The 18,322-nt window shown below is 49.9% G+C and overlaps 1 protein-coding gene across 1 annotated transcript in view; it reads right to left on the bottom strand.

Annotated features, from left to right (window-relative positions):
• The window catches only part of LOC137341902 (chloride anion exchanger-like), a 133,440-nt gene extending 126,153 nt beyond the window's left edge, over nucleotides 1-7,287 (bottom strand). The window contains exon 1 of the mRNA XM_068005408.1: nucleotides 7,220-7,287. Coding sequence (XP_067861509.1) covers nucleotides 7,220-7,287 — 68 coding nt within the window. The remainder of the gene's footprint in view (nucleotides 1-7,219) is intronic.
• Nucleotides 7,288-18,322: the final 11,035 nt, after the last annotated feature.

Here is an 18,322-nt window from a genome sequence, read left to right as displayed (position 1 = left end):
TGGGGGCAGGACCGGGGATCGAGGGGCAGGATCCTGGGGGGGGGGGGGGGGGAGTGGGAGACCGGGGGCAGGATCCTGGGGGGGGGGGGGGAGGGGGCGGGAGTGGGACCGGGGGGCAGGATCCTGGGGGGGGGGGGGGGGAGTGGGACCGGGGGCAGGATCCTTGGGGGGGGGGGGGGGGGGGGGGAGTGGGACCGGGGGGGCAGGATCCTTGGGGGGGGGGGGGGAGGGGGGGGGGGGGGGGGAGTGGGGACCGAGGGCAGGATCCTGGGGGGGGGGGGGGGGGGGGGGGGGGGGGGAGTGGGGACCGAGGGCAGGATCCTGGGGGGGGGGGGGGGGCGGGATCGAGGGCAGGATCCTGGGGGGGGGGGCGGGGCAGGACCGGGATCGAGGGCAGGATCCTGGGGGGGGGGGGGCGGGGCAGGACCGGGATCGAGGGCAGGATCCTGGGGGGGGGGGCGGGGGCAGGACCGGGATCGAGGGCAGGATCCTGGTGGGGGGGGGGGGGGGGGAGTGGGACCGAGGGGCAGGATCCTGGGGGGGGGGGGGGGAGTGGGACCGGGGGCAGGATCCTGGGGGGGGGGGGGGGAGTGGGACCGAGGGCAGGATCCTGGGGGGGGGGGGGAGTGGGACCGGAGGGCAGGATCCTGGGGGTGGGGGGAGGGGGGGGGGGGGGGGGGGAGTGGGACCGAGGGCAGGATCCTGGGGGGGGGGGGGGGGGGGAGTGGGACGCGGGGGCAGGATCCTGGGGGAGGGGGGGGGGGGGAGTGGGACCGGGGGCAGGATCCTGGGGGGGGGGGGGGGGGGGGGGGAGTGGGACCGAGGGCAGGATCCTGGGGTGGGGGAGGGGGGGGGGGGGGGGAGTGGGACCGAGGGGCAGGATCCTGGGGAGGGGGGGGGGGGGGGGGGGGGGAGTGAGTGGGACCTGAGGGCAGGATCCTGGGGGGGGGGGGGGGGGGGGCGGGGCGGGATCGAGGGCAGGATCCTGGGGGGGGGCGGGGCGGGGATCGAGGGCAGGATCCTGGGGGGGGGGGCGGGGCGGGATCGAGGGCAGGATCCTGGGGGGGGGGGGGCGGGGCAGGGACCGGGATCGAGGGCAGGATCCTGGGGGGGGGGGGGCGGGGCAGGACCGGGATCGAGGGCAGGATCCTGGGGGGGGGAGGCGGGGGCGGGGATCGAGGGCAGGATCCTGGGGGGGGGGGGGGGGGCGGGGGCAGGACTGGGATCGAGGGGCAGGATCCTGGGGGGGGGGGGGGGGGGGGGAGTGGGACCGGGGGCAGGATCCTGGGGGGGGGGGGGGGGGGGAGTGGGACCGGGGGCAGGATCCTGGGGGGGGGGGGGGGGGGGAGTGGGACCGAGGGCAGGATCCTGGGGGGGGGGGGGGGGGGGAGTGGGACCGAGGGCAGGATCCTGGGGTGGGGGAGGGGGGGGGGGGAGGGAGTGGGACCGAGGGCAGGATCCTGGGGGAGGGGGGGGGGGGGGGGGGAGTGGGACCGAGGGCAGGATCCTGGGGGGGGGGGGGGGGGGGGAGTGGGACCGAGGGCAGGATCCTGGGGGGGGGGGGGGGGAGTGGGACCGAGGGCAGGATCCTGGGGTCGGTGGGGGTGGGGGGGGGGGGGAGTGGGACCGAGGGCAGGATCCTGGGGTGGAGGGGGGGGGGGGGGGGAGTGGGACCGAGGGCAGGATCCTGGGGGGGGGGGTGGGGGGGGGAGTGGGACCGAGGGCAGGATCCTGGGGGGGGGGGGGAGGTGGGACCGAGGGCAGGATCCTGGGGTCGGTGGGGGGGGGGGGGGGGGAGTGGGGACCGAGGGCAGGATCCTGGGGGGGGGGGGGGGGGGAGTGGGACCGAGGGCAGGATCCTGGGGGGGGGGGGGGGGGGGAGTGGGACCGAGGGGCAGGATCCTGGGGGGGGGGGGGGGGGAGTGGGACCGAGGGCAGGATCCTGGGGGGGGGGGGGGGGAGTGGGACCGAGGGCAGGATCCTGGGGGGGGGGGGGGGGGGAGTGGGACCCGAGGGCAGGATCCTGGGGGGGGGGGGGGGGAGTGGGACCGAGGGCAGGATCCTGGGGGGGGGGACTGGGACCGAGGGCAGGATCCTGGGGGGGGGGGACTGGGACCGAGGGCAGGATCCTGGGGGGGGGGACTGGGACCGAGGGGCAGGATCCTGGGGGGGGGAGGACTGGGACCGAGGGCAGGATCCTGGGGGGGGGGGACTGGGACCGAGGGCAGGATCCTGGGGGGGGGGGACTGGGACCGAGGGCAGGATCCTGGGGGGGGGGGGGAGGACTGGGACCGAGGGCAGGATCCTGGGGGGGGAGGACTGGGACCGAGGGCAGGATCCTGGGGGGGGGGGGGGGGGGGGTGGGACCGAGGGCAGGATCCTGGGGGTCGGCGGGGGGGGGGAGTGGGACCGAAGGGCAGGATCCTGGGGTCGGCGGGGGGGGGGGGGGGGGGAGTGGGAGCGAGGGGCAGGATCCTGGGGGGGGGGGGGGGAGTGGGACCGAGGGCAGGATCCTGGGGGGCGGGGGGGGAGTGGGACTGAGGGCAGGGTCCTGGGGGTGGGGTGGGACCAAGGGCAGGGTCCTGGGGAGGGTGGTGGGGCGGGACCGGGACCAGGATCCTGGGGGGGCAGGACCGGGACTGAGGGCAGGATCCTGGGGGGGGGGCAGGACCCAGGGCAGGATCCTGGGGGGGGGGCGGGACCGACGGCAGGGTCCCGGGGGTGGGGGGGTGGGGTGCGGGACCCTGTCCTGCTACCTTCAGGGATCTGTGGACATGCACTCCAAGGTCCCTCACTTCCTCTACACCTCTCAGTATCCTCCCATTTATTGTGTATTCCCTTGCCTTGTTTGCTCTCCCCAAATGCATTACCTCACACTTCTCCAGATTGAACTCCATTTGCCACTTTTCTGCCCATCTGACCAGTCCATTGATATTTTCCTGCAGTCTACAGCTTTCCTCCTCACTATCAACCACACGGCCTATCTTTGTGTCATCCGCAAATTTCTTAATCATGTCCCCTACGTTTAAGTCCAAATCGTTAATGTATACCACAAAAAGCAAAGGACCTAGTACCGAGCCCTGCGGGACCCCACTGGAAACAGCCTTCCAGTCGCAAAAACACCCGTCGACCATTACCCTTTGCTTCCTGCCACTGAGCCAATTTTGGATCCAATTTGCCACATTCCCTTGGATCCCATGGGCTTTTACTTTTTTGACCAGTTTGCCATGTTGGACCTTGTCAAAAGCCTTGCTAAAATCCATGTAGACTACATCAATTGTGCTACTCTCATCGATCCTCCTCGTCACCTCGAAAAATTCAATCAAGTTAGTCAGACACGACCTCCCCTTAACAAATCTGTATTGACTGTCCTTGATTAGTCCGTGCCTTTCTAAGTGATTGTTTATCCTGTCCCTCAGAATTGATTCCAATAATTTGCCCACCACCGAGGTTAGGCTGACTGGCCTGTAATTACTCGGTCTATCCTTCGCTCCCTTTTTAACAACGGTACAACGTTAGCAGTCCTCCAATCCTCCAGCACTATGCCTAAATCCAGTGAAGTTTGGAAAATGATTGTTAAAGCCTCCGCTATTTCCTCCCTGGCTTCTTTTAAGAGCCTGAGATACATTTCATCCGGCCCTAGTGATTTATCCACTTTCAAAGATGCTAATCCCCTTAATACTTCCTCTCTCACTGTGTTTATCCCATCCAATATTTCACACTCCTCCTCCTTAACTTCAATCCCTGCATCATCCCTCTCCTTTGTGAAGACAGATACAAAGTATTCATTAAGAACCATACCCACATCTTCTGCCTCCACACACAGTTTACCTTTTTGGTCTCTAATAGGCACTACTCTTTCCTTAGTTATCCTCTTGCTCTTAATGTATTTATAAAACATCTTTGGGTTTTCTTTGATTTTACTGCTAATATTTTTTCATGCCCTCTTTTTGCTTTCCTAATTTCCTTTTTAACTTTACCCCTGCACTTTGTATACTCCTCTAAGCTTTCCGTAGTATTGAGTTCCCGGTGTCTATCATGGGCTTTCCTTTCCTGCCTTATTTTACCCTGAATACTTCTTGACATCCAGGGGGCTCTAGATTTGGCAGCCCCTCCCTTTTTCTTTGTGGGAACATGTTTACCCTGAACCCCTTGAATCTCCCCTTTCAATGTCTCCCACTGCTCTGACACTGATTTTCCTTCAAGTAGCTGTTTCCAGTTTACTTTTGCTAAATCACTTTCTCAGTTTAGTAAAATTGGCCTTTCCCCAATTGAAAACTTTAACTCCTGTGCTGACTTTGTCTTTTTCCATAACTATGCTAAAACTAACTATTATGATCACTAACGTCAAAATGCTCTCCCACTGCTACTTCTTCCACCTGCCCCTCTTCATTTCCGAGAACTAAATCCAGAACTGCCCCCTCTCATTGGGCTTACATAAGAACATAAGGACATAAGAAATAGGAGCAGGAGTAGGCCAATCGGCCCCTCGAGCCTGCTCCGCCATTCAATAAGATCATGGCTGATCTGATCCCAACCACAAATCTAAAGAACACAAGAAGTAGGAGCAGGACCCGGCCACACAGCCCCTGGGCCCTCTCCGCCACCCACAGGGCATTGACCGATCCGAACTCAGCTTCATGTCCAATTTCCTGCCCGCTCCCCATAACCCCTAATTCCCTTTACTTCTAGAAAACTGTCTATTTCTGTTTTAAATTTATCTAATGATGTAACTTCCACAGCTTCCTGGGGCAGCAAATTCCACAGACCTACCACCCTCTGAGTGAAGAAGTTTCTCCTCATCTCAGTTTTGAAAGAGCAGCCCCTTATTCTAAGATTATGCCCCCTAGTTCTAGTTTCACCCATCTTTGGGAACATCCTTACTGCATCAACCCGATCAAGCCCCTTCACAATCTTATATGTTTCAATAAGATCGCCTCTCATTCTTCTGAACTCCAATGAGTAGAGTCCCAATCTACTCAACCTCTCCTCATATGTCCACCCCCTCATATACTGGCTAAAAAAATTCTCCTGTATGCAATTTAAGAATTCTGCACCCTCCAGTGGGAACAGTTTCTCTCTATCTACTCTGTCTGGACCCTTCATGATTTTAAATACCTCTATCAAATCTCCTCGCAACTATCTCTGTTCCAAGGAGAACAATCCCAGCTTCTCCAGTCTGTCCATGTAACTAAAGACCCTCATCCCTGGAATCATTCTCGTAAATCTCTTCTGCACCCTCTCTGAGGCCTTCACATCTTTCCCAAAGTGCGGTGCCCAGAATTGGACACAATACTCCAATACTCCAGTTGTGGCCGAACCAGTGTTTTATAAAAGTTCATCATGACTTTCTTGCTTTTGTATTCTGTGTCTCTATTTATAAAGCCCAGGATCCCATGTGCTTTTTTAACCGCTTTCTCAACCTGCCCTGCCACCTTCAACAATTTGTGCACATATACCCCCAGACCTGGACTGGAGAATTTTAGCTATGAGGAAAGATTGGATAGGCTGGTGTAGTTTTCTTTGGATCAGAGGAGGCTGAGGGGTGATTTAATTGAGGAGCCTAGATGGAGTGGACAGGAAGGACCTATTTCCCTTAGCAGAGAGGTCAATAACCAGGGGGCATAGATTTAAAGTAGCTGGTAGAAGGATTAGAGGGGAGCTGAGGAAAATTATTTTCACCCAGAGGGTGGTGGGGGTCTGGAACTCACTGCCTGAAAGGGTGGTAGAGGCAGAAACTTTCATCTCATTTGAAAGGTACCTGGATATGCACTTGAAGTGCCGCAACCTACAAGGCTATGGACCAAGCGCTGGAAAGTGGGATTGGGTTGGGTAATTCTATTTCGACTGGCACAGATATGATGGGCCAAATGGCCTCCTTGCCGTAAATTTTCTACGTTTCAATCTCTCTGTTTTTGTACCCCTTTTAGAATTGTGTCCTTTAGTTTATGTTGCCTCGCCTCATTCTTCCTATTGAAATGTATTTTTCTGCGTTAAATTTCATCTGCCATGTGTTCGCCCATGCCACCAGCCTGTCTATATCCTTTTGAAGTCTATCATTATCCTCTTCACTGGATAGCGATAGACTCTATTGGAGATTCAGTGGAACTATTCAAAGCAGCTGTCTGGTTCACATTACAAGCAAACCAGGGTTTGACAAGTGGGGGGAAAAAAGGGGTTGCAAAGAAAGCAGATACTGCCACCCAATCTGTCTCTTCCCCATCTGGTTCTGGCTGCCCTTTACCTTTTATGTGACTTTTTACATGGTTCTAAAAAAAGCTTTTTTAAAAAAAAAGCATGCATACAACAATTTGCACGTGCACTCAGCCATGGCAACCTGCAAAGAGGGGCCACCTTGAAGGCATGTCTCTTCGGATTGCTTGTAGGGCAGGAGGCAAGTAGCTGGTTGTCTGTGTTCATTTAGCGTCACACATCTGGGTGCCAAGATCAGTGGAAACTCCACATTTCGGAAATCTAGAAGAAGAAAAACTCACTCGAAAGGGCCTTCTTTATTTGGAGTGATTGACAATTGTAATGTTTATAGTGGTAAACAGATTCACTTTTCAAAAACTTTGATGGGACCTTGTTTATCACTAAGGAAGCAATTTTTAAAAAATCTGGCAGCACAGATTGGGATGGATGAATTTACCTATGACTGGGATTTGAGTTTGAATCCAGCCTAAACTGATGGGATGAAAGGCTTGTCTTTGGCTGTCACTTTCCTTGCTATATTGGTTTTGGACAAATTACTTTCTTAAAACAAAACTGGTGATTGCCTGTTTTTTCTCTGTAACCCACTAACCAAATCCCAGGAAGTGTGACTTTGAAGTGTGTGATTTCATTTGCAGGCTATGGAGAAGAAATGGGGCTTTTCCATTTGTTCCAGCAGTTCTGTCTGTGTAATTTACTCCTAAACAGATGACCTCACTGAGCCCACGAGGATGGCTGATGAGTGAAATGGAAATGTCATAAAGTGGTTCAGTGGTTGGCTGATATACCAAATCCGTGCCCATTTTTCCTGCAATTGAACCTCTTCAAATAGATTTCCGCTCCGCCACAGCACTGAAACGGCCCGAATCAAAGTCACAGATGGCTATGACCGTGGTAAACTATCCATCCTCATCCTTCTCGACCTGTATGCAGTCTTTGACACAGTTGATCACACCATCCTCCTCCATCGCCTCCCTTCCATTGTCCAGCCGGGTGGGACTGCGCTCGCCTGGATCCATTCCTGTCCAGTTGTAGCCAGAGAATCTCCTGCAGTGGCTTCTCTTCCCACTCCCGCATGGTTACCTCGAGTCCCCCAAGGATTTATCCTTGGCCCCCTCCTATTTCTCATCTACTTACTGGCCCTTGGCGACATCATCCAAAAACACGACGTCAGTTTCCACACTACGCTCATTGGCAGCCAGCTCTACCTCACCAATACTTCTCGACCCCTCCACTGCCTCTGTTGTCACGCTGCTTGTCCAACATCCAGTCCTGGGTGATGCACAATTTCTTCTCAATTAAACATTGAGAAGACCGAAGCCAGTGTCTTCGGTCCCCGCCATGAACTCCGTTCTCTCGCCACTGGTTCCATCCCCCTCCTTGGCCACAGTCTTGATCTGAACCAGACCGTTCGCAGCCTCTGCGTCCTATTTGACCCTGAGCTGAGCTTCCGACCCAATATTCTCTCCATCAGCAAGACCCCCTACTTCCACCTCCGTAACATCGCCCGTCTCCGCCCCTGTCTCAGCTTATCTGCTGCTGTAACCCTCATCCATGCCTTTGTTACCTCTAGACTTGATTATTCCAATGCTTTCCTGGCTGGCCTCCCATCTTCCACCCTCCATAAACTTTAGCTCATCCAAAACTCTGCTGCTCATATCCTAACTCGCACCCGTTCACCCATCACCCCTGTGCTCCCTGACCTACGTTGACTCCCAGTCCGGCAATGCCTTGATGTTAAAATTCTCATCCTCATGTTCAAATCCCTCCATGCCCTCACTCCTCCCTAACTCTGTAACCTCCTCCAGCCCCACAACCCTCCAAGAATTCTGCATTCCTCCAACTCTGGCCTCTTGTGCATCCCCCACTTCCTTCACCCCACTATCGGTGGCCATGCAATAAGCCAGGTAGGCCCTGAGCGCTGGAATTCCCTCCTTAAAGCTCCCCACCTCCTTTTAAGAACTTCCTTAAAATCAGCTCTTTGACCAACGTTTTGGCCACCCATCCTAATATCTCCTTTAGCTCAGTATCAATTTTTGTCTGATTATGTTCCTGTGAAGTGCCTTGGGACGTTTTACTATGTTAAAGTTGAACTGTAAATGCAAGTTGTTGTTTTGATATCCTCTTGTATGAGCATGGTGCAAAGAACTTCATCCTTCACCCAATCTGTGGCCTGTGTAATGCGGATACTGGTTATAAAAAGTGGAAAAGTGTTTCATTTCACAACACAGGCAGGCGTGGCTTATCTTCAACACTAAACTGAAATAAAAACTTTGAAACAAAGCTGTTTAGTGATATGAAATAGATTCTAAACTGAATGACAAATATTTAAAGTTGTGTGTTTTTAGTTAGCCCACCCAATTTCTAGCTTGGCATCCATTTTCTCCTTAACCTTTAAAGTGCCTTGGAACGTTTTGTCTGCTAAAGGTGTTATATAAATGGAAGTTGCTGTGCTGTTAATCCATCACAATAGCTTTGTTTCCAAGCCTTCCTGTGTGCGCCTAATGAGGAGAATTGTCGTTCTTTGTAACCTTATCCTTTCTTCACAGCTTATTTTTGGTGCAGTTTAATCATGTGGCCCTTCATGTTATTGAAAAATAAAATGCAATAAATGGACAACTATTTTTAGATTAATAGCAAACCACAGGATGTTATTTCAATTTCTAGCTCTGAAATTGTGCATCAGTGCCTTTGCCAGTCAGCAAATTGTAAAGTTGTTCATCGTTGATTGTTTAACAATGAATCATGCACATATCACTAGTATGAGGAAAAACATTTGATATATTTAGCTGTCCATCTTGCCCAAGTGGCTTCTCTTCTTGCCTACAAACCCAGTGTCGCAGGGATAGTCAACATTATCATACCAAGGTCACATTTACAATGGGACACGTTATTCAAGTCATATACCTTTTGTGTAATGGCAGTGTGTTGGATTTATGTTGACTGATTCAAACTTAGAGTTGATATACTAGATTAACTCAAACAAAAATAGGGAGCTGGGATGCTGTTATACAAGCAGCATCAAGTTCTTAAGTAAATATTAAGCCTATTATTTAATGTAGCTATCTGTGTATACTGGATCTTCCCAAGAAATAAGGGATTTCCTTGATTCATTGATTTCTTCTCACTGGTTGCTCACATTAGCCATGTTCAAGGGATCTTAAGTGTAGAAATTCCTGTGGCAGAATGGCAGAGCTGAACTTCAATTTGTCCCAAATTCTGGGGATGGGGTTATTTTAATATTTTGAACGGGTGCTTGCGCAGCAGGGGAGCCCATCCTGCAGCCCGAGTGGAGAGGGTGCAGGCTGGTCTGGTTAGAGTGAGTAGAGTGCTAGGAATTGATGGAATGTACTCCATTACTGGTCTGCCTGTCTCCAAATGGCAATCGATCTGTCTTGGATTGATTGCTGTTTGGAAGTGGCATCACAGCTGTGATGGCCAGGAGCGAAGTTTAATGGGGTTTCCCCTCGCAGGTTCGAACCCAGCTCGCATAGAATCATTTGTTGTTCTTTACACAGTGTGGTGAGAATGTGGAACTTGCTGCCACATTGAGTGGTTGAAGCAATTCGCGTTTAAGGGGAGGCTTGATGCATACATGAGGGAGAAGGGTATAGAGGGATATGGGGGCAGGATGGGAAGAGATAATGAGTGGGAGGAGGTTTGGGTGGAGTATAAACACCAGCATAGACCAGTTGGTCAGAATGGCCTGTTTCTGTGCTGTAGTTTCTATGTAATTTACAGACCTATATAGCAAGTATACCTTTTATAGAGGTGTGTTTACCGTTTAGTGTACAGGAGGTATAACTGGCAGTATTTCTGGGGCAGCCCAGGATCCTGCCAGTCCCGTGACATCAAGGTGGATAAGCTGGTGGACTGGATTTGCTGCAAAAAGGATTTGTATTTACAGAATTAGCTCTACTCGATAGTTTCTTTAAGAATCTTAATTTTTGCTCTCTTTATCTCAGTTAAGGAGTATATTTTCATTGTCCTGGGTTTTCTCTGATAAAATATTTCATTTCTTACATCGAGTTACATCAAAACGACAGCACAGAAACAGGCCATTTGCCCAACTGGTTTATGCTGCACACGAGCCTTCTCCCTTCTTCATCTCACCCTATCAGCATATCCTTCTATTCCTTTCTCCCTCATGTGCTTATCTAGCTTCCCGTTAAATGCATCTATGCTACTTACCTCAACTACTCCTTGTGGTACATTCCACATTCTAACCTCTCTTTGGGTAAAGAAGTTTCTCCTGAATTCCCTATTGGATTTATTAGTGACTATTTTATATTTATGACCTCTGGTTTTGGGCTCCCCCAGAGTGGAAACATTTTCTCTGTCCACTCTATCAAACCCTATCATTATCTTAAAGACCTCTATTAGGTCACCCTTCAGCCTTCTCTTTTGTAGAGAAAAGAGCCCCAGCCTGTTCAGCCTTTCCTGATAAGAATATCCTCTCAGTTCTGGTATCAATCTTGTGAATCATTTTTGCACCCTCTGCAATCCCTCTATATCCTTTCTATAATATGGAGACCAGAACTGTTCACAGTACTCCAACTGTGGTCTAACCAAGGTTCTATACGAGTTTAACATAATTTCTTTGCTTTTCAATTCTATCCCTCTAGAAATGAACCCCAGTGCTTGATTTGCTTTTTTTTATGGCCTATTAACCTGTGTCGCTACTTTTAGTGATTTGTGTATCTGTACCCCCAGATTCCTCTATCCCGTTTAGACTTTTGTTATCCAAGCAGTATGTGGCCTCCTTATTCTTCCTACCAAAGTGTGAGATGGTGCATTTATCTATTTTGAAATTCATTTGCCAGTTACATGCCCATTCTTTTTTTTTATTCGTTCACGGGATGTGGGCGTCGCTGGCAAGGCCGGCATTTGTTGCCCATCCCTAATTGCCCTCGAGAAGGTGGTGGTGAGCCGCCTTCTTGAACCGCTGCAGTCCGTGTGGTGACGGTTCTCCCACAGTGCTGTTAGGAAGGGAGTTCCAGGATTTTGACCCAGCGACAATGAAGGAACGGCGATATATTTCCAAGTCGGGATGGTGTGTGACTTGGAGGGGAACGTGCAGGTGGTGTTGTTCCCATGCGCCTGCTGCCCTTGTCCTTCTAGGTGGTAGAGGTCACGGGTTTGGGAGGTGCTGTCGAAGAAGCCTTGGCGAGTTGCTGCAGTGCATCCTGTGGATGGTGCACACTGCAGCCCACAGTGCGCCGGTGGTGAAGGGAGTGAATGTTTAGGGTGGTGGATGGGGTGCCAATCAAGCGGGCTGCTTTATCTTGGATGGTGTCGAGCTTCTTGAGTGTTGTTGGAGCTGCACTCATCCAGGCAAGTGGAGAGTATTCCATCACACTCCTGACTTGTGCCTTGTAGATGGTGGAAAGGCTTTGGGGAGTCAGGAGGTGAGTCACTCGCCGCAGAATACCCAGCCTTTGACCTGCTCTCGTAGCCACAGTATTTATATGGCTGGTCCAGTTAAGTTTCTGGTCAATGGTGACCCCCAGGATGTTGATGGTGGGGGATTCGGCGATGGTAATGCCGTTGAATATCAAGGGGAGGTGGTTAGACTCTCTCTTGTTGGAGATGCTCATTGCCTGGCACTTATCTGGCGCGAATGTTACTTGCCACTTATGAGCCCAAGCCTGGATGTTGTCCAGGTCTTGCTGCATGCGGGCTCGGACTGCTTCATTATCTGAGGGGTTGCGAATGGAACTGAACACTGTGCAATCATCAGCGAACATCCCCATTTCTGACCTTATGATGGAGGGAAGGTCATTGATGAAGCAGCTGAAGATGGTTGGGCCTAGGACACTGCCCTGAGGAACTCCTGCAGCAATGTCCTGGGGCTGAGATGATTGGCCTCCAACAACCACTACCATCTTCCTTTGTGCCAGGTATGACTCCAGCCACTGGAGACTTTTCCCCCTGATTCCCATTGACTTCAATTCTATCCCTCTAGAAATGAACCCCAGTGCTTGATTTGCTTTTTTTATGGCCTATTAACCTGTGTCGCTACTTTTCTGCAAGTTTATTAATGTCCTCTTGCAATTTGACGCATTTTTCCTAACCCTAACTACACCCCCCAATTTGGTGTTGGCTGCAAATTTTGAAATTGTGCTTCCGATTCCCAAATCCAAATCATTAATGTAAATTGTGAACAACAGTGGTCTCTGCACCAATCCTTGTGGAACACCATTTCCCACTTCTTGCCAGTCTGAGCAGCTACATTTAACCCCTACTCTGTTTTCTGTTTTGTAGCCAACTCCTATCCATTCTGCTACCTGTCCCCTGACTCCACATGCTCTGACCTTAGCCAAAAGCCTACAATGCGGTATCTTATTGGAGGCCTTTTCAATCTATTACATTACATCTACTGCATTACCCTTGTCTACTCTTTCTGTTACTTCAAAGAATTCAGTAAGTTTGGTCAAGCATAACTTTCCCTTTTTCCCAGCCAGAAGGCCCGAGCGGATGATCCATCTCAGCCTCCTCCCGATATCCCCGCCATTACAGAAGCCAGTCTTCAGCCAATTCGATTCGCTTCATGTGATATCGAGAAACGGCTGAGTGCACTGGATACAACAAAGGCTATGGGCCCCGACAACATCCCAGCTGTAGTGCTGAAGACTTGTGTTCAGAACTAGGATGCACTGCAGCAACTCACTAAGGCTTCTTCGACAGCACCTCCCAAACCCGCGACCTCTACCACCTAGAAGGACAAGGGCAGCAGGCACATGGGAACAACACCACCTGCACGTTCCCCTCCAAGTCTCATACCATCTTGACTTGGAAATATATCGCTGTTCCTTCATCGTCACTGGGTCAAAATCCTGGAACTCGCTACCTAACAGCACTGTGGGAGAACCTTCACCACACGGACTGCAGCGGTTCAAGAAGGCGGCTCACCACCACCTTCTCGAGGGCAATTAGGGATGGGCAATAAATGCTGGCCTTGCTAGCAACGCCCACATCCCATGAACGAATAAAACAAAATCCGTGCTAACTATTCTTTATATTTTCATTCTCTACATTGTCATTCTTACAATGAAAATTAATACTAGTATGTTGACAATGTCTTTTATGTGTCCAAATCTTTGAAGGTGGCAGGACAAGTTGAGAAAGTGGTTAAAAAAGCATATGGGATCCTGGGCTTTATAAATCGAGGCATAGAGTACAAAAGCAAGGAAGCTATGTTGAACCTTCATAAATCATTGGTTCGGCCACAACTGGAGTATTGTGTCCAATTCTGGGCACCGCACTTTAGGAAGGCTATGATGGCCTTAGAGAGGGTGCAGAAAAGATTTACTAGAATGATCCCAGTGATGAGGGACTTCAGTTACATGGATAGACTGGAGCAGCTGGGATTGCCCTCCTTGGAACAGAGAAGGTTGAGAGGAGATTTAATAGAAGTGTTCAAAACCACGAAGGGCCTAGATAGAAACTGTTCCCATTGGTGGAAGGGTCGAGAACCAGAGGACATAGATTTAAGGTGATTGGCAGAAGAACCAAAGGCGACGTGAGGAAAACTTTTTTACGCAGAGAGTAGTTATGTTCTGGAATGCGCTGCCTGAAAGGGTGGTGGAAGCAGGTTCAATCGTGGCTTTCAAAAAGGAATTGGATAAATACTTGAAGGGAAAAAAGTTGCAGGGCTACTCTTTGCTGGAGAATAGGACTAACTGGATTGCTCTTACAAAGAGTCGGCACAGGCTCGATGGGCCAAATTGCCTCCTTTTGTGCTGTAACCATTCTATGATTCTTCTTGTTTGATAAATCTGTCCTGTTTAGCTAGACATTCACATTTGAGCCACTATACCATAATCCAGTTCTACTGCTACAATAGTCACTAGGTAGAATCATAAAATCTTACAGCATGGAAGGAGCCCATCATGCCTATGCCGGCTCTTTGAAAGACCTATCCAATCAGTCCCATTCCCCCTGCTCTTTCCCCATAGCCCTGTAAATTTTTCCTTTTCAAGTATTTATCCAATTCCTTTTTGAAAGTTACTATTGAATCAGGCAGCGCATTCCAGATCGTAACAACTCACTGTGTTAAAAAATATTTCAAAATCATCCTCGAGAATCATAATTTACTGAAGTCTTTTTTGAAAGAATATATTTTTGTTTAAACTGAGAGTACTGATGACTTTGAGAGAGCTGATTTGGAGAAGTTACTAAGCTTGACAGTGTGAGAGAGCTGAATTAACATACAGAGATGTTGCCAGGTATGTTTTTGTCCCAGATTTTCTTCTGTTACAAGTCCGTCCACGTTTACAGCATGGCGTAAGTGACCTGCTCCCAGGCTAATGCCATGACCTTGGAAAGAGTATCCAGTAAAGATGCCTTGTCTCATTACTCCCCTCTGCCTCACTTTGTGAGAGGGTACCTCTGTCCCGCAGTGTGGCTGAGATGGTTATTCAGCACACTGCAGGAGTGGATCTACACCCTGCCGCTCTGTAATGATGTATTGCGGCATCAACTGAATTAATATACTAAGCGGAAACTACACAGTCAGTGATAGTCAGTTCAGCAAGTGGGTCTAGTGGGGGTGAGTCAGCTTCCTCACACTGTGCTCCGCAAGACCTAGGAGTTAGTTCCTCCTGATATCAATGGAATTGTTAGTTTTTTAAAGGATTTATTTGATCAGCAATAGAAAAAAATCAAGAAATGTGAAACTAATCTCATTCCTTAAAGTGAACATTCAGGATATTGTTTGTGCTAGCTGTAAAACTTTCACAAAAAGTGAATCATTGCAACTTAATAACTTAGAAATCCCAATATGAAAACAGTCTGATATTTAATAATTATCAATAAGCAGTCAAAATACAAACATGTCGACATCAATGATCAGGATTTCCCTGGAGTAAATCTGCTGTACACAGAGAATAAGGAAAGTGGTAGGAGAGTGGGCATGGAGTTGGATGGTGGTGACACGTTTCAGAGCCTTAGCAAGCAAGAGGGAGTTGGACATGAGATGATAGGTGATTAGGATGGAGGAGTTGAGAGTGGGCTTTTTAAGGAGTAAGAAGGAAACGCCTAAGAGGGAGCGATTGCTAATGAGTAACCCAATGATAGGTGGAGTTGAGTGGTCAAGAACTGAGTGAAGTGGGAGTCATGGGAGCAGGAGGTGGATCACATGGAGGAGATGTATGTGGTGAGGATTGGATTGAAGATGGGGAGACGTTATCAAGCACTGAGGGATTGGAGTTGGAGCAAAGTGAGTTTGAGGTGGTGAGCAGAAAGCCACAATTTTGCAGAGAGAAATCAATGAGCTCCTCACAAAAGAGACCTCAGATGTGGGGTTGGAGGGGGTAGGGGAGGGAGCTCGCTAGAGGTGGTTAGTAATGAGCAGACTTTGGTCAGGCCTAGGATGTTATTCAACTTGTTCAGGATGAGGTCATAGATTGTAGTACATGATTCTCTTTGTTTAATCATAATCTCTTGCCTGTGGTGTGGTGTGTAGGTATATCAACTTGACATGAAAAGGTTGGGATATATTGATGTGTAGCAAAAAGGTGATCAATCGGGCGTCCCAAGGTGGAATCCAGTAGGAATTCCGTCTGTAGCCCCAGCATACAGGGAAGTGGCTTGGGTTTAACTGTAAGAACTGTGATCACCTTAACATTATTCCAAGTCTGAAGCAATCCCCATATCTTGAAAGTGTGACCAGGTCAATTGGTCTATAGTACACAAAACAGTGAAATCTGCTCTTCAGAATCCGAACCATTAAAATATCTCCAGAGTTGGCACTTTTTCTACAGATCTTTCTAGGAGCTTCTGGTATAACTTAAAATGGCAGACTTTGAAACACAGCTGGGTAAATAGTAAACATCCATTAAAAAGCATTAAAATGACTTTTTTTTCTTTTTTATTATACAATAGTTTTATTTTGCTTATAAAACAATTCCTTCTAATTGCTGGAATATTTTAGAGGTCCACACTAGAATGTAGCTGCTCTTGTAACAGGATTTCTTTGCGATCTGTACAATCTGCAGCACATCACTTAGTAATGGAGTTAATTTTAGAAATGATCAGCTGTCTCGTAGGAACTGACTTGCAGAGGCTGAGTGACATTATGTGTGACATGTTGTCTTTGTCCATTATGAACATTCTGCTGCTGGTTTCTGAAGCGAGACCTTGGGCAGTAATGGGACTGCTGATTGTGTGGCTGAGCCTTGTTAACATACCATACATCACAGAAACTCGTCTTTTTCAGAAAGCACTTTGTGGAGAGCAATCAAATAGGTACTGTTTTCAGCTGGAACAGATGTGCTTAATGATTATTACCAGTGCTATCAGCTGTGACAAAAGACAGGCAATAATGGGCCCCTATCACTTACCTGGGTGACTCAGCAGCTACTCCTTTATGTAAGCGCTGCTGTTAATTATTAACTCTGCTTAAACCAAATAATTGTAAACAATTTTACAACACCAAGTTATAGTCCAGCAATTTTATTTTAAATTCACAAGCTTTCGGAGGCTTCCTCCTTCGTCAGGTGAACAATGTGAAAATGAAATCCTCGAAATGAAATCGCATTTATAATTCACAGAACAATGCTTGGTGATTACAGACAGTTTTTTCAACTGCCCGTTGCCAAGGCAATCAGTGTGCAGACAGACAGGTGTTACCTGCCAGGTCTCAGAATATACAAATCACCAAAAAAAAACAACAAACAAAAAAAAGAGATAGAGAGGTAGAAACATAGAAAAGACAGCAACTGACCAGTTATATTAAAAACAGATAACATTTGTTCGCTGGTGGGGTAACGTGTAGCGTGACATGAACCCAAGATCCCGGTTGAGGCCGTCCTCATGGGTGCGGAACTTGGCTATCAATTTCTGCTCGACGATTTTGCGTTGTCGTGTGTCTCGAAGGCCGCCTTGGAGTACGCTTACCCGAAGGTCGGTGGATGAATGTCCATGACTGCTGAAGTGTTCCCCGACTGGGAGTGAACCCTCCTGTTTGGCGATTGTTGCGCGGTGTCCGTTCATCCGTTGTCGCAGCGTCTGCATGGTCTCGCCAATGTACCATGCTCTGGGGCATCCTTTCCTGCAACGTATGAGGTAGACAACGTTGGCCGAGTCACAGGAGTATGAACCATGCACCTGGTGGGTGGTGTCCTCTCGTGTGATGGTGGTATCTGTGTCGATGATCTGGCATGTCTTGCAGAGGTTACCGTGGCAGGGTTGTGTGGTGTCGTGGACGCTGTTCTCTTGAAAGCTAGGTAATTTGCTGCGAACGATGGTCTGTTTGAGGTTGGGTGGCTGTTTAAAGGCGAGTAGTGGAGGTGTGGGGATGGCCATAGCGAGGTGTTTGTCCTCATTGATGACATGTTGAAGGCTGCGGAGAACATGGCGTAGTTTCTCCGCTCCGGGGAAGTACTGGACGACAAAGGGTACTCTGTTGGTTACGTCCCGTGTTAGTCTCCTGAGGAGGTCTATGCGATTTTTTGCTGTGGCCCGTCGGAACTGTCGATCGATGAGTCGAGCGTCATATCCCGTTCTTACTAGGGCGTCTTTCAGCGTCTGTAGGTGTCCATCGCGTTCCTCCTCGTCTGAGCAGACCCTGTGTATTCGCAGGGCCTGTCCATAGGGGATGGCCTCTTTGACGTGGTTAGGGTGGAAGCTGGAAAAGTGGAGCATCGTGAGGTTGTCCGTGGGCTTGCGGTAGAGTGAGGTGCTGAGGTGCCCGTCTTTGATGGAGATTCGTGTGTCCAAGAAAGAAACTGATTCTGAGGAGTAGTCCATGGTGAGCTTGATGGTGGGATGGAACTTGTTGATGTTATCGTGTAGTCTCTTTAGTGATTCCTTGCCGTGGGTCCATAGAAAGAAAATGTCGTCGATGTATCTGGTGTATAGTGTTGGTTGGAGGTCTTGTGCAGTGAAGAAGTCCTGCTCGAACTTGTGCATGAAAATGTTGGCGTATTGGGGTGCGAATTTGGTCCCCATGGCTGTTCCGTGTGTTTGGGTAAAGAACTGGTTATCGAAGGTGAAGACATTGTGATCCAGGATGAAGCGGATGAGTTGTAGGATGGCGTCCGGAGATTGGCTGTTGTTGGTGTTGAGTATTGATGCTGTCGCAGCGATGCCGTCATCGTGGGGGATACTG

Source organism: Heptranchias perlo, chromosome 24 (genome assembly GCF_035084215.1).
Source record: "Heptranchias perlo isolate sHepPer1 chromosome 24, sHepPer1.hap1, whole genome shotgun sequence".
NCBI classification, from domain to species: domain Eukaryota; kingdom Metazoa; phylum Chordata; class Chondrichthyes; order Hexanchiformes; family Hexanchidae; genus Heptranchias; species Heptranchias perlo.
This window is presented reverse-complemented; position numbering and strand designations above follow the sequence as displayed.